The sequence below is a fragment of the Hibiscus syriacus genome, unplaced genomic scaffold (genome assembly GCF_006381635.1).
Source record: "Hibiscus syriacus cultivar Baekdansim isolate YM2019G1 unplaced genomic scaffold, ASM638163v2 tig00110597_pilon, whole genome shotgun sequence".
Classification (NCBI taxonomy): Eukaryota; Viridiplantae; Streptophyta; class Magnoliopsida; order Malvales; family Malvaceae; genus Hibiscus; species Hibiscus syriacus.
In genome coordinates this window covers 4,115,111-4,128,833 of record NW_024062795.1, presented here as the reverse complement: position 1 = coordinate 4,128,833, position 13,723 = coordinate 4,115,111, and the positions used below count along the sequence as shown (strand labels likewise).

Genomic DNA, 13,723 nt, shown 5'->3' with positions numbered 1-13,723 from the left:
AATATTATATACGTGTGTTCAAGATGATATATTTAATATTTTTTCTCGAATTATTATTTTTCGTATTGACGTACGAGACAAACAAATATCTGGTTTGGTGTTAGATTTGATTTGTGACGATGGTGTATTAGATTTTGCACATCAAATTATTAGGTATGTGCCAAAATGGGATTTAAAAGTAATACTAACATATGATTAGCTCAATCTATGGGGTTCCAGTTGGTAAACTTTAATGTAAAAAGGGGAACCTTACAAGCAAGCAGATTTCTTCGTCCACTTACGGAGACGGACATAAAAAATTATGTTAGAGAGTAAATTTATAAAATTTTAGATGAAAAAAATATATTATTAATAGAAAATATATAAAATATAAGAGAATTTAAGGGAGAACAATTACCTCCATCCACCCTACGACTCATCCTACTTAGGTTGTTGAATCTGCACTAACCAAGACAGAGAAATATCCCAACACCTTTTTCCAGCATTAGGGCTAAAACACAAATTCTTAGTGATAATTTCAAGAGAAATTGGACTATTGGCCCTGCAAATAACATGCACACGCAGAGCTTACTTCAACACTGCTTTGCGTATATTTCTGTTGGAGGCCAACAATGGATCCTCACGGACTTCAATTGTATGATACAAGTGACAGATTTAGAAATATTTTGAAGAATAATTACATATATATTAACAACATAATTTTTTTTAATAGAGTAGATATAAATAAAATATCTGGTATGGACAACAATAAAATATGTAACTAACCGAAGAAAACTCGAATTTCAGGATAGACACATGTCCACTCTATGAATGTTGTGGATCTGTCACTATCTAACATTCAGTTTCATTGCTTCATTTATTTATTTATAATATAATGCCAAAATTATCTTCCAACGTTTATCTAAATGAATAATTTAGAATTTCTTTAGCATTTTAAATTTAACATTTCAATTTTTGGTCTAAATGACTCATATTAGATTAAAATCGTTAATTGACTAATAGTTAACGCATGTTGCTAACGTGATATTCTCATACGTGCTTAATTACTGACACGTCAATGATACATAATCACCTTGGGTGACATAGAACATGCCACATCATTATCTTGGATGATGTGGCATGTGACATGTCAACAATTAAGTACCTATGAAAATGTCACGTCAGTAATATGCGTTGATCGTTAGTCATTTAAAAGTTCTCATCCAACATGAATTATTTTGACCAAAAATTGAAACATTGGAAGCTAAAATGCTTAATACGAAAATTATTATGTTATGTACTTGGGTGTAAAACTGAGATTTTTCTTTATATGAAAACGTGTTACATGCACAAGTCCAAGCAGAACGCACCATAGCTCTATAATATATATAATTGCTGCTTATATCCAACACTTCCTTTGAAATCTAATATGCTTATAACCCTTTTGCCAATACCTGGATGTAGACACTTTTTGGACCACAACATCGCACATTATAACTGCGGTCATCGGGCCTGGTGTTCTGCCATTCGCTTGGGCCTATATGCAGCTTGGTTGGGTTGCAGAACCAACTGTCCTGGTACTTATCGCCTTTGTCAATCTCTACACTTCCATCCTCCACAAGAATATTATAGGTTTGGTGACCCTATAACCGCACAAAGAAACTACACCTACATGGAAGCTGTCATGGCACACTTAGGTAACTGTCCCGGCGCTATTATCATGCAAAAATCATGACGATATAACTGTATCCTGCCGATATTATTGGTATATTTTGTTATTGCTGGAAGATGGAATGTCATGTGAATGGATCCAGTACCTGAATTTGTTTGGTGCTGCAGTTGGGTATACAATAGATGCACCAGTGAGTATGATGTGAGTTATATTGTCTAAATTCATCAAATACTCTTCTCTGCTTTCAGAATTTCATTACTTTCAAAGCACTAAGAACAAGTCTATGTGATGTGATTCCTTGTACCGTGCTTGTTTAGGGCGATCAAGAGATCGAACTGTCTCCACAGGAGTGGTGGAAAGATTGTGTCATGTGTGAGTAACTGGTATATGATATAATCTGGTATCGCAGAAGTGCTGTTTTCTCATATATCAAACTTTAGTATGCATGGTGGCTCTCCATGGTGGCAGCTATCATGTCATTTATGTATTCCATGGTTGTTGTCGGACTTGGCATTGGCAAAGTTGCAGGTACTGAACATGGATAGTACTTTACCGGCGCCATCCGTATAGCATTTTGGATATCTGAAGAGAAACAAACATCAAAATTCATCCTTGCAGAACACGGAACATGCTGGAACTGTTACTTATATGCAGAAGATATGGAGGACTTCGCAAGCTCTTGGAGCTATTGCTTTTGCATATTCTTACTATGTAATCCTTATTGAAACTCAGGTATTCGTACTTCATAACGTAGAAATGTTGCGTATAACTTAACATGGCATGTTCTTGCTGCATGATACAGTAAAATCGCCTCCAGCAGAGTACAAGACAGTGAAGAAGGCTACTTTATTCAGCATGATTGTAACAACTGCGTTTTACTTTCTCTCTGGTTGCTTTTGGGTATGCAGCCTTTGATGATCTCTCTCCCGGAAATCTTTTGACTGGATTCCGATTTTACATCCCTTACCGCTGGTTGATATTGTGTTACGACCGGGGTAGTTGCTGAGGACACCAGAAAGCTGGAGGCTGTAACAACCTCGCGTCATGACTCAGCAGCTGCACTCCAAGGAAGGGGTCGAGGATTACGGGAGAAGAAGTTTCCAAAGGAGTATTCAATCAAACATTAAAGATTAATTTTGATATTATATCATAAAAAAAATTAACTGACCCTTATTCATATATGTAATGGGATAAGGGAGAGATAATAGGTTGCCCCCAATGCCAGGTTGAGATCAGTTTCCGTGAGAGATCTCCATATTGAAATATCCTCCATGAGACTCGATCCCACGACCTCAAGATTAAAAACCTTGTGCTCTACCAACTGAGCTAAATAGTCATTTCTTGATATTATATCATAAATTATTAAAAAAATCTCAGTTTATAAATTAAATCATGCGAATATCAAATGTTGGATTTTAAACACACAAAAGCTGGAACGTGAGTTGCAAGCAAACCTTTTCCCCGGAAACAAAGGAGCTAGGGTCCAAATTTGTGTAGGATCTTTCTTCTCCATTCCAAACAAAAGTCAAGAAATTCCCCTAATTCATCACAGCCAGCCAGCCAGCCAAAGGAATTGAAAAAGAAAAGTAAGAAAAGTGTCCCAAACTGACACTTATTATGTTGGACTTTATCTATTACATAGAAACTGAGAATTTTGTCCCACAGAAAATGCCCCTACTCCATTAATATTATTTCATGGCTCAACAGTGACTGATGTGTACAAATTTAATGTGCTCCACCCACTCTTTACTCAAAATGTCCCCCTGCTCCATGAACCATAATTTCTCACAAAAGAACACATTCACGTGTATTAATGTTAGAAGAGAATCTCATATTCGAGTAAATGTATCTACAGATGTTTGCAATGGAAATGGGGAATGCCTTGCCTCCCTTAATTAGCGGAGTAAACAGAATGACTGAAGGCAGAAAACAGCTAGATTTCCACCATTACCAATTTCCATACATGAACCGATCAATTACTAGGAAAACCAATAGTGAAAACCTTTTCAACTACCGCTTCCGTTAATGATTTAAAACAAAACAAAAGTCAGCAGAGCAGTTGACTGAACATTGATGGGAACTTCTTTCTCTCATAACTTCAAACTATTCTGTCTTGCATAATCTTCTTAAACTTTATAAATACAATATATATAATGAAGAGAAATTAAAGTAAAAAACCAGCACTAAATCACCCCTCAAACCCTGCTTTTTTCTTTTTCTTTTTTAAGGACTCCCCTAATCCTCTACCCCTGCCAAAGATGAACAAAACAAAGCACACAAAAAGGGAACAAAGTGCTTCACTAAGTTCTACACTTGTGCTACCTTAAAAACTCAGTTACCCCACTCATTCATACCGATCAAGACCTACATTGATCGATCGAAATCCCAAGCTTACTGGTTTACAAAGGATCGAGTTGAGTAACGACGATGGGGATCCTCACCACATGCGTGTTATTCCCATCTGTCCATGTCAGTGACCCGAAAACAGCTCCTGCATCATCCAACACCAGATGCTTACTATCTGCTGTTATGGTCACGAAAAAGCTTATCTTCTTCACTGCTGGTGTGAACACCAGCTTCATCGGCTTCACCGTCACGGTAACCCCTCTCGGTGCCGCTATCTTCGTGACATAGACGGCATTTGCCTGACCCACATTAGTCACGGTCCTTAGAAACGTCTTGCTCGATGGACCCCTTGATGTGGTTGAAAACAATGCAGCAATTGAAGGGTAGTTAAGGTTCTCGGGCAATGGCTTCTTCATTGGACAAGCCACCGGAGACCTCGTGACAACTTGTACTAACTTAGGATTATAACCGATAGCACACAAGAAGATCTCGTAATCACTATTAGTAATGTCGTAAATAAGTCCCGGATCCATTGCGTGATTGAGATTGAGATTGCCGGCACCGAAATCGTAAGGAGTGGATGGCTTCCCTGTTGCTTCATCAATCATAGGCCGATTTGTATTATCGGTTATACTTGCAGTAGTCATCATGGCGGATCGAATTGCAGCCGGACTCCAATCAGGGTGTGCCGACTTAAGCAAAGCCGCTGCACCACTAACATGAGGGCAAGCCATGGAGGTTCCTGACAGAATGTTAAACTCTGTTTTCCTCGGATCGGTGTCCAACCCGGTCGGGCCGACAGCGTCAGTCCAAGCAGCCAAAATGTTAACCCCGGGAGCAATCAAATCCGGCTTAAGAATTTCAGGGTTTAACCCATTGGGTCCTCTCGCAGAAAAGGAAGCCACAACAGGGGCTGGCTTGATGCCAATCACAGTACCCTTAACATCAATAGTAGCTATCGGATTCGGCGACGACGAAACATATTTTTTCACCGCATCCCCTTCATCGGACCCGAGAGCACAAGCGGGCAAAAGATGAGCATCACCGACCAAACCTTCACCATTTGAAGCACCGTTTGCAAGAATCATGCCGACACCACCGGCTTCCTTCACAACCATGCCTTTAGCCACCCTTGGGTTACTCCCTCGATCACAGATCACGATTTTTCCCTTAACAACGTTAGGATCAAGAGAATTCTCCATGCATAAAGAAGTTGAGAGCTCCCCAGATTTTCCTGGATAAACCACGGGGTACATCTTTCCTTTTAACTGCACGCCAGAGTACAACGACACGCCGTTTAACCTCCGCCCATCACTGAGGACAACGTCCGCCGGGAAATTCCGGTCAATTGTTCCAGCTCCAACAGTAACCAACCAAGGAGCAAGGTTGGTAACCGACATTATGTTAGGCCCATCGTTTCCAGCCGAGGATGAAACAAATACCCCTCGCGAAACCGCGCCGTATGCTCCAATTGCGATGGGATCGAGATAATACGGAGTGGAGATTCCGTCTCCGCCACCGACCGAAATCGAAATCACGTCGACACCATCGTTAACGGCAGCATCGAAAGCGGCTAAAATGTCAGAATCAAAACAGCCTGAATTCTTCCAACAGACTTTGTAAACCGCCAGTCTTGCTTTCGGAGCCACGCCTTTTGCTATTCCGGCAGCGTAACCTCCCATGCTGGCGCGAAATGCATTTCTCCCGGCGGCCGTAGAGGCCGTGTGAGTTCCGTGACCGTCAGCATCTCTCGGCGACATAAACTCGATCGTTTGGTTAATTCCAGCAATCGGACCACCCGGTCCAGCGGCCGCTTCATGACCTTTAGAGAAGAATCTCGCACCGATTAGTTTTCGGTTACAGTTTTTAGCAACAAATCTGGCTCCGGTTTGACACACCCCTTTCCAGCGAGCAGGAACCGGACCGAGATTCGTGTCCGAGAAGCTCCGTCGTTCGGGCCAGACCCCAGTGTCGAACACTCCGATTATGACATCGGATCCATAATCGGAGTCCGACCAAAGCCCGTGCTGGTTCCGGAGGCCGAGGAACTGAGGGGAGCGAGTTGTGTGAAGTTCTCGGCGCCGATCTTCGAAAACAGCAAGAACCGAAGGATGGTTACTGAGGGAAGCAGCATGGGTTTCCGTTAAAGACGCCGAGAAGCCATGGAAGACGGTGTCGTATGTATGGAGGATGCGAGTTGGCTCGGCGAACTCGGAAGTGTACCAGTGGTAGTGTGTGGGGAAAATGGACGGCTTTGAATGAGAATCTACACGAAAGATGAAGGTTTTAATAGTTTCATCACTGGAAAACGATATCCAGAAACTAGAGGAAATCGAAAGAAGAAGAAACAGAGGAACAAAACTGGAGATTAACGTCGCCATTGAAAGAGTGGAGTGAAGTGAGTGAGTTCACGGAGAAGAGAGTGTTATAAGAAATTATTTAATTATTTAATTATATTATTTACTTTTTTAATAAATTAAAACAGCAGTTAATCCCTCAACCCCAATTAATCAACGACAAAACGGCTTCATTTGACTGTTTAAAAAGGTTCCAATTTGATTTGTGTCCCTCTACTATGCTCAAATTTCCAATCCAGTCTCTTTACTTTTATAATCTTGTTAATTAATTTAAATAGTTAATATCGTAATTTATTTTGACTAGAATGTTGATACTGTTTTTCTTAAGAACGAGTGTTTTTCAAAGAAAAAATATGTGTCAATATTTTAAACAGAATAATTAATTAAACTAATTAATGATATTTACAAAAATAGATAGATCAAATTATATCTAATAAACTGTATGATAAGAGATAGGGATAAGCATTTGATTGAGTCTAGTCCGGTTAAAAATTTTGAGTTAGTCAAGTTGACGGGTTTTATTTTATAACTCAAATTTTATTTGAATTTTTTCGAGTCGAATTGTTTAATTTTTTGTTTAAATTTAATTATAAATATTTATAATATTATGATACTAATTCATTTTAACTTGACTTTTTATAATCATATATATATCTCCATATTTTTTATAACTCAAATTTTGAATTATTTAAATCTTATTTTATAACTCAAAATTTGAATTATTTAAATCTTTTTTTATAACTCAAATTTTATTTAAAAACTTCTCAAATTAAATTTATGAAATTACAAATAAAATCAAATTAAATTAAATATTTTAATATTAAATCGAGTTAAAAAATTATTTGTACGAATCTACAATTTTGTTCACCTTTTATAAGAGGGACATGGCCTTCCATATCGTGGCGTTACCTCTGCTTAGTTCTTTATAGGTTGTACTGGTCCTTGGGCCTTTTCTTTCTCATTAAAAAAAAGAATAAGGTCTAAATCTCAAATTGAATCGTATTTAAAGGGCCAAATAGAAACTTTGACTGTTTATAAATCATATAAGTGAGATTTTTCCTTTTCCTTTTCATTTTTAATAATTAAAAGCAATGGTGGGAGTTGCTTTCTATGATTTCGAGGAGAGGAACGGAGTAGTTGAGGGCTTATGGTATTATAATGAGACGGAATAATTTCTCACCGTTTAAGGCATATGATGATTAATGATGACCGTCGGATTAATGGTCTCCCCTTCGTTATTAAATCTAGAAATATTTTCAAAAAGGGTAATTAAATTAATAAAACAAAATTTCAAAAGAATAAACTACTTGAATAAATTTATGTAAAAAAATAATTTTTAAAAGAATCGATTAAATTAAAACACAATGATTAAAAATAAAAAGGAATGAGTGGATTGAAATACACAATTTATGAGAGGCATACCGAACTGAATAAGACTGGTTGGGAAAGGAAAATCATACAAATATGAACACTCAACCGACACTAACAATGTGAATTTGAATACCAAGGAGTGATTTCGCATCAGATTAACTGCGCCAATGTTGATTTCCCTTTACATGAATTTCAGGCTCTTCGGAGTTGCAATTACATGCTATGTGTTATACATTCTATAAATTAATAAATAATTTTACAAAATGTATACGATCAAAGATTAGGTAGAGAATCGTAATACGTGAAAAAACAGTTATGGGTTGACATTTGGAAAAAGAAGAAAGTGAATTATCATGATGAGAAGAAAGATCGATCGATTATGTATAGTTATTCTCTTATTTTAATATAGATTGAAAGTATTTATAATAATTTTAGTGTATTCATATTAATCTTATGATCATTATAACTATTTTTTAAATCGATAAATTAAATAAAACTATTATTAATTATTTCTTAAATTTTATTTTGACGAATTACGTGATTGAAATGTTTTATTCGTAAATACTGTCTATAAACTGTAAGTCTATAACTGTTTAAAGGCTTATGTTCGAAGGTTTCTTTGTAGGCTCTAGTGATTGACAAAGAGGTGATAGTTTACAAAGATGATGGTTCGAAGGTATAACAAGTATAACTATGATTTTAGTCCTATTATGTTAAAGGGCAACGAAAAGGTCCAAGGTCAAAGGTATTGATGGGCACCTAAGCGGTTGTTGCGCCAAGGGGGCATTTAATTTTGTTCAAAGATGAAAAAAGAAAAAGGTACGTAGTTTAATTTGTTTTTTAACATAAAGTGTGGGGATTTGATGGGAAATCTACCGACAGGTTAATTTTCAATGAAGTAGGTTCCACGTTGTTTGCCCGCTTTCAGCTGGATGAGTTGTGTACAGTGGCTCTCGTTCCAATCTGCTGACTCTGCATTTTGCCTCTGAGATGGGGTCCCACGTTGCATGCTCTCGTTGAGAATAAAACTTAAGACCTTCTGCTTACTAAACGGATGCTCTAACCAACTAAGCTACGAGAGCTTGTTGATTTCGGATTGAAGGCTTAGGTTGTATTTGTTTAGGGGAAAACTAATTACAGAATTAATTTTTATCGAAATTTTATTTTTGTTTCACGTAATTCGTTTTTTTAAAAATATTTTCTCATGTTTGTTTTACGTAATTTATTTTTCGAAAAATATTTTCCAGTGTTTGGTTGGTAGAAAACTGGTTGGTCAACGTAAAATATTTTCCTGGTCAACAGAATTTCCTTTGTGTTTTCTGGAAGATTTTCCCTAAGTCATTTTCCGAACTTTTCACTTTAAAGAATAAATACTCAAAATAATTTTATTTTATGAATTTAATATTAATAAAATATTTTAATATCATTTTAATTAAAATATTTAAAATATATTTATTAATATTTCTAATAATATAATATTATATTTTTAATAATATAATAAAAATAATCAATTATATTATAATAATATATTATATTATATTTTTATTTTAATAATATATAATAAATTATTAAAAAAATTATATTATTTATTAATTTCATAGAATATTAAATTATTAATAATAAATAATATTATTTATATATTTAATATTAATATAATAATCTAATAATATTTTAATAAATATATTTAAAATATAATACTTAATATTTTTAAAATATAATGTAACACTATTACTTTAATAAATAATTAATATCATTTATAATATTTTCATTTCAATAGAATATACCAATATTAATATTTTTATTAATAAAATTATAAAAATAATATTTAATAATAAATAAAATATTTTAAAAATAATAATATTAAGTTTTATGATAAATAATATTATTTATTATATTTAATATTTATAATAAATAATTTTTAAAAAACTAATAAATTAGTGGAAAAAAATATTTAAACAACATTTTCCAAATATCGTAAAATATTTTTTAAATGTTTTTCAGAATTCAATCTCTATAAAATCAATTTATTTTTCAGAATTCAATCTCTATAAAATTAATTGCAACCAAACAAACATTCTCTTATATTCAAAAATAGTATATATAATATCTTGACCTCCGACTTTCTGTACAATTTAGGGGGATGTTGAGAGATGTTACTGTTTCAATGGGATTTTAATACATTGGATAAATCTATTCTTACATACAGTACCCTTGAGTAGTTGTCGAATCGGCACATGGAAGGACCAAGTTTCTGATAATCCCACTCATTTTAGTGTATATTCCATCATGAGAATCGAATTCCATTACGAGACTGATTTCATGGGAAAAGAGATGGTTAGATTCTGTGACAAGACAATTATTGAATTAAGGGGTGTGTAAAAATATTCGACCCGATTAATTTGATTCGCCGATCTGAACTTAAAAAAATTGAGTATTTTTTTTAAAAAAGTATCCGACAGGGTCGGGTACCCGGCCCGACATCTCCAGGGTCAGGTATGGGTCACAAAATTGAGTTTTTTCGGGTATCCGGCTCGGTTACCCGAGTATCCGATTAGTTTTTATTTTTATTGTTATATATATATATAATATAATAGATTATTTATATTATGAATTATTAGATTTTATATTTCGGACTTTTAAATTTTATATTCGGATGTTAGAGTATGTAATTCGAAATTTTGAACATTTAAATTTATGTATATTTTTTTAAATTAATAATTTGAAAATGAAAAAAAAACGGGTACCCGCAAAATCCGGATTGAGACACGGGCCAAGAAATCATTGATCTAGATGTTACGGGTACCCGGTAATCGAATACCTAAAAATCCGGATACCCGATTTGCACACCCCTACATTGAACAGACGAAGAGTTTGATCCACAGGAGCATGTATAAAGCCACTGGTACCTTGACCTGTTGCCGAAGAACAAAAACTTTTGGCCCAATATATTGCAGGGTTCATCTTGCTGGTCAAATCCCTTAGGCACAAGGCCTGGCCGAAGCAGTGGAGTTTGGAACAAACTCAAATGATTATGCATGATTATTGCACCATAAACTTGACATGGGGCAGATGATGTCAAAAGGAATATTACCCTAAAACTATAACTCTGATTAAAGCATTAGGGGTTAATTACTGGCAAAGTCTCTTTAGTGGAAGATGATAATGGTTAATGCAAACCAAAGCCAAACTCTATCATTGAATTCACAAACCTTTTATCTGTGGTTAATTAGCAGAAGCCTAAAGTCAAGGGCTACCAAACTGCTTGATTAGACAAAATGGTAAAGAAACAGGAGACTGCAAACACAGCCACACAGATTTGTACAATGTGCTGTAGAAGTTTGGTGCCAAACCAATGATTATTTGTGGTAAACTATGGCTCAGGATATTCATTTCCTTCGGGACAGGTACCAGATGGAAAGTTAAGACTGGATTCATTTTGATTTTTGGGTTATTTGTACAACCTTTAACTTTCTAAGAAATAAGTTGTGTTATCATGTATTCAATTTTTAACAGCAGTTGGCACATCCTCACACGGACCATTCTGTTCTTGGATTCATCCTTGTTTACTTGACTCTCATCCCATCGTCGCTGATCACTATGTGCGCCGTGCTTCTAATGGTGCCGCTAAAGGATTAGCTAGTTTTATTTCTCTTAATCTTGTTCCTTCTCTACTTCTTCCATTGTAACTACTGATGCTACTTTTAATGAATGAAGCTATGGTTTATATTCAAAATATAATAATAATAATAATTACACTAAATATCAGTCAATTTGATGGAATGAGATATTAGATTTATTAAACAACATTTAAATTTCAAAGTTTGAACTCTAATATTATGAATGAAATAAATTAATTTGAAACAATCCATATAAGTTTTTATAATACCTGAATTCGAATTAGTTAAACAATATATAAAGTATATGTTTAGGTCAACATATATGTATGGTTGCTCACAAAGCATGAAAAATAATTGATTAGATTTACTGGCGTTCTGATGAAAAGATTTGATTTATTATATTAGAATTCATGTATTATACGGCATGTTATCCTACTTTAAATTTGATTTATTTTACAGCAGTAAATGCTCGTCGTGATAGGAATTTCAATTAAATAAGTTTATTCATTATTCAAGTTGTAATAAATAAAGAAACTACCAAAAAAAAGATTAAAATTTCAAGTTCGAAGATAGAGTTATCTCATACAAAGATCCACTTGTCATATAACTAACGTATTGAAAAATAATATGAATATCATGTTTTATTATCTTGGGTTTCATCCTAATTTAAAAATGAGAATCATATACTTTATTAACGTGTCACATGGAAATTGATAAAAGAAAATGAAATTAATGGATGATTTGTTCTCAAATAAGCAAGCATGGGGCATAAAAAAGATTAGTATAAATTAGAAGATTAACTTACATATTAATGCTAAAAGTCTAGAAAGAAAAAGAAAAAAGGTAACAACAAGAAAAAATAAGGCACATGTTGTTGTAATTATTTAAAATAAAAGATGCTGATAAACATAATTATATGTAATTAAAACCCTAATTAGCTTTGTCTTTAATCACATCAATCCCCATCTCAGTTGGGTCAGTTGCTTGAACTTCATAGCTGATGCCATCTAGCACTCTCCTCAGCCCATCTTTGGATGTTGCATACAACATTTTTGCTCTAATTCTTGATGCCGTTGGGGACCTATAATCCACCATTAATTAAAACGGATCATGGTTAATTACTTAAATCAAATAAAAAATTAAAATACTCGAATCTAAGATTAATTCGGATAATTTATCTAATTATGAGATTCAATTTGTTTATTTTTATGAATAATATTATATTCTTAAAGTAATGAGATTCTTAGATTCCATTTCATAAATTATGTAGCATTATTAATACATGTTCTAAAAAAATACTAATCAACATCTCAATTATTTTCTTATTATTAACCCCACTAGAGAAAAATAATACTCTAATTATTGTTCGTATGTATACCTTATGCCATGTATTATGATATAAAATATGGTCTTTTCTGTTTGCTAGTGTTATGATATGAAACTTTAGTGGCGTTCATAATGCGAGCAATTAAATATTAGTGGCGAAAAAAATGGAAAAGGCGACGGACCAAGCAATGAAGAAGATCTTGCTTTTCCGACAATTATCGACGGTGACGAAATCAAAATCAAAGACCGCATATCGGCAGTCATCGGTAGGCAACGAAGCGGCAAGATCGTCATAGCTTTCACCAGGGCCGCCGACTTTTTCCACGTTCACTAACCTCGATTTATCGTCGATCTTGAACATTATATATCTGTGGTCTTTCTTCCATTTCATATCCATGAATGAGTTCTTGCACTCATCGGTGACCAACATCCCAGTTGTAGCCTGTTGTGTAATACAACACCCCAAACACACTGAATTACGTTCAATTAAGGCTATAAATGAGATGAAAAGAAGAAGAGAAGAAAGGGGATGTACCATTTTGAAAGCCATCGCCATTGTTGTTGAGTTTGTTGAGAGAACTCAGTTTTCTTCTGTTGTTACAGAAACTTGAAACTGAAGGTAATGAGAAATGAATGACGATGGGCTTTATATAAAGAAAGAGGAGAGAAATTGCCCCTAAAGTTCATTAATAATTACAACTAGTAGATTAGGTTTTGCAGTGGAAAATGTGTGCAAATTATTATTAATTAAAATGAGTTTACTAAACCAACAACTAGTTGGTTTAGTAGGATGATGACTAAATCCCTTAAGTAAGGTCAGGGGTTCTAATCTTGGCATTTATGAATAGAGAAAACTGAATTTGGAGGGTCACCTTTACCTTTGCAGTACTCAATCTAGATTAGTCAGTTAATAGATTGAATATCAGTGTGATTAATTAAAAAATGAGTTTCCTAATGAATGTTTTTCTATAAGGATTAAGGAAGTTATTATATATTTATTTAAGAAATGACCATCCAGCTCAGTTGGTAGAGCACAAGGTTCTTAACCTTGAGGT

The 13,723-nt window shown here is 34.4% G+C and overlaps 2 protein-coding genes across 2 annotated transcripts; both read right to left on the bottom strand.

Moving 5' to 3' along the window:
* Positions 1-3,747: 3,747 nt before the first annotated feature.
* LOC120134369 (subtilisin-like protease SBT1.6) lies at positions 3,748-6,402 on the bottom strand. The gene has a single exon (XM_039150803.1). It carries the CDS (start codon positions 6,376-6,378, stop codon positions 4,051-4,053), a length of 2,328 nt encoding a protein of 775 aa, XP_039006734.1. The 5' UTR covers positions 6,379-6,402; the 3' UTR covers positions 3,748-4,050.
* Positions 6,403-12,192: 5,790 nt separating this feature from the next.
* On the bottom strand, positions 12,193-13,308 carry LOC120134372 (actin-depolymerizing factor 5-like). Its single transcript, XM_039150804.1, has 3 exons — positions 13,204-13,308; positions 12,851-13,110; positions 12,193-12,423 (listed from the first exon to the last, which is right to left on the bottom strand). Exons 1-3 carry the CDS (start codon positions 13,222-13,224, stop codon positions 12,273-12,275), a joined length of 432 nt encoding a protein of 143 aa, XP_039006735.1. The 5' UTR covers positions 13,225-13,308; the 3' UTR covers positions 12,193-12,272.
* Positions 13,309-13,723: the final 415 nt, after the last annotated feature.

What these genes read in the sequence shown, in the direction of transcription:
- LOC120134369 (XM_039150803.1), bottom strand. Translation starts at nt 6,378, where the DNA reads ATGGCGACGTTAATCTCCAGTTTTGTTCCTCTGTTTCTTCTTCTTTCG.
- LOC120134372 (XM_039150804.1), bottom strand. Translation starts at nt 13,224, where the DNA reads ATGGCGATGGCTTTCAAAATG. An exon ending in TGGCGATGGCTTTCAAAATG is followed by an intron (nt 13,111 to 13,203) that starts GTACATCCCCTT and finishes ATTACACAACAG; the next exon opens with GCTACAACTGGGATGTTGGT. An exon ending in AAGATCTTCTTCATTGCTTG is followed by an intron (nt 12,424 to 12,850) that starts GTCCGTCGCCTT and finishes GGTGGATTATAG; the next exon opens with GTCCCCAACGGCATCAAGAA.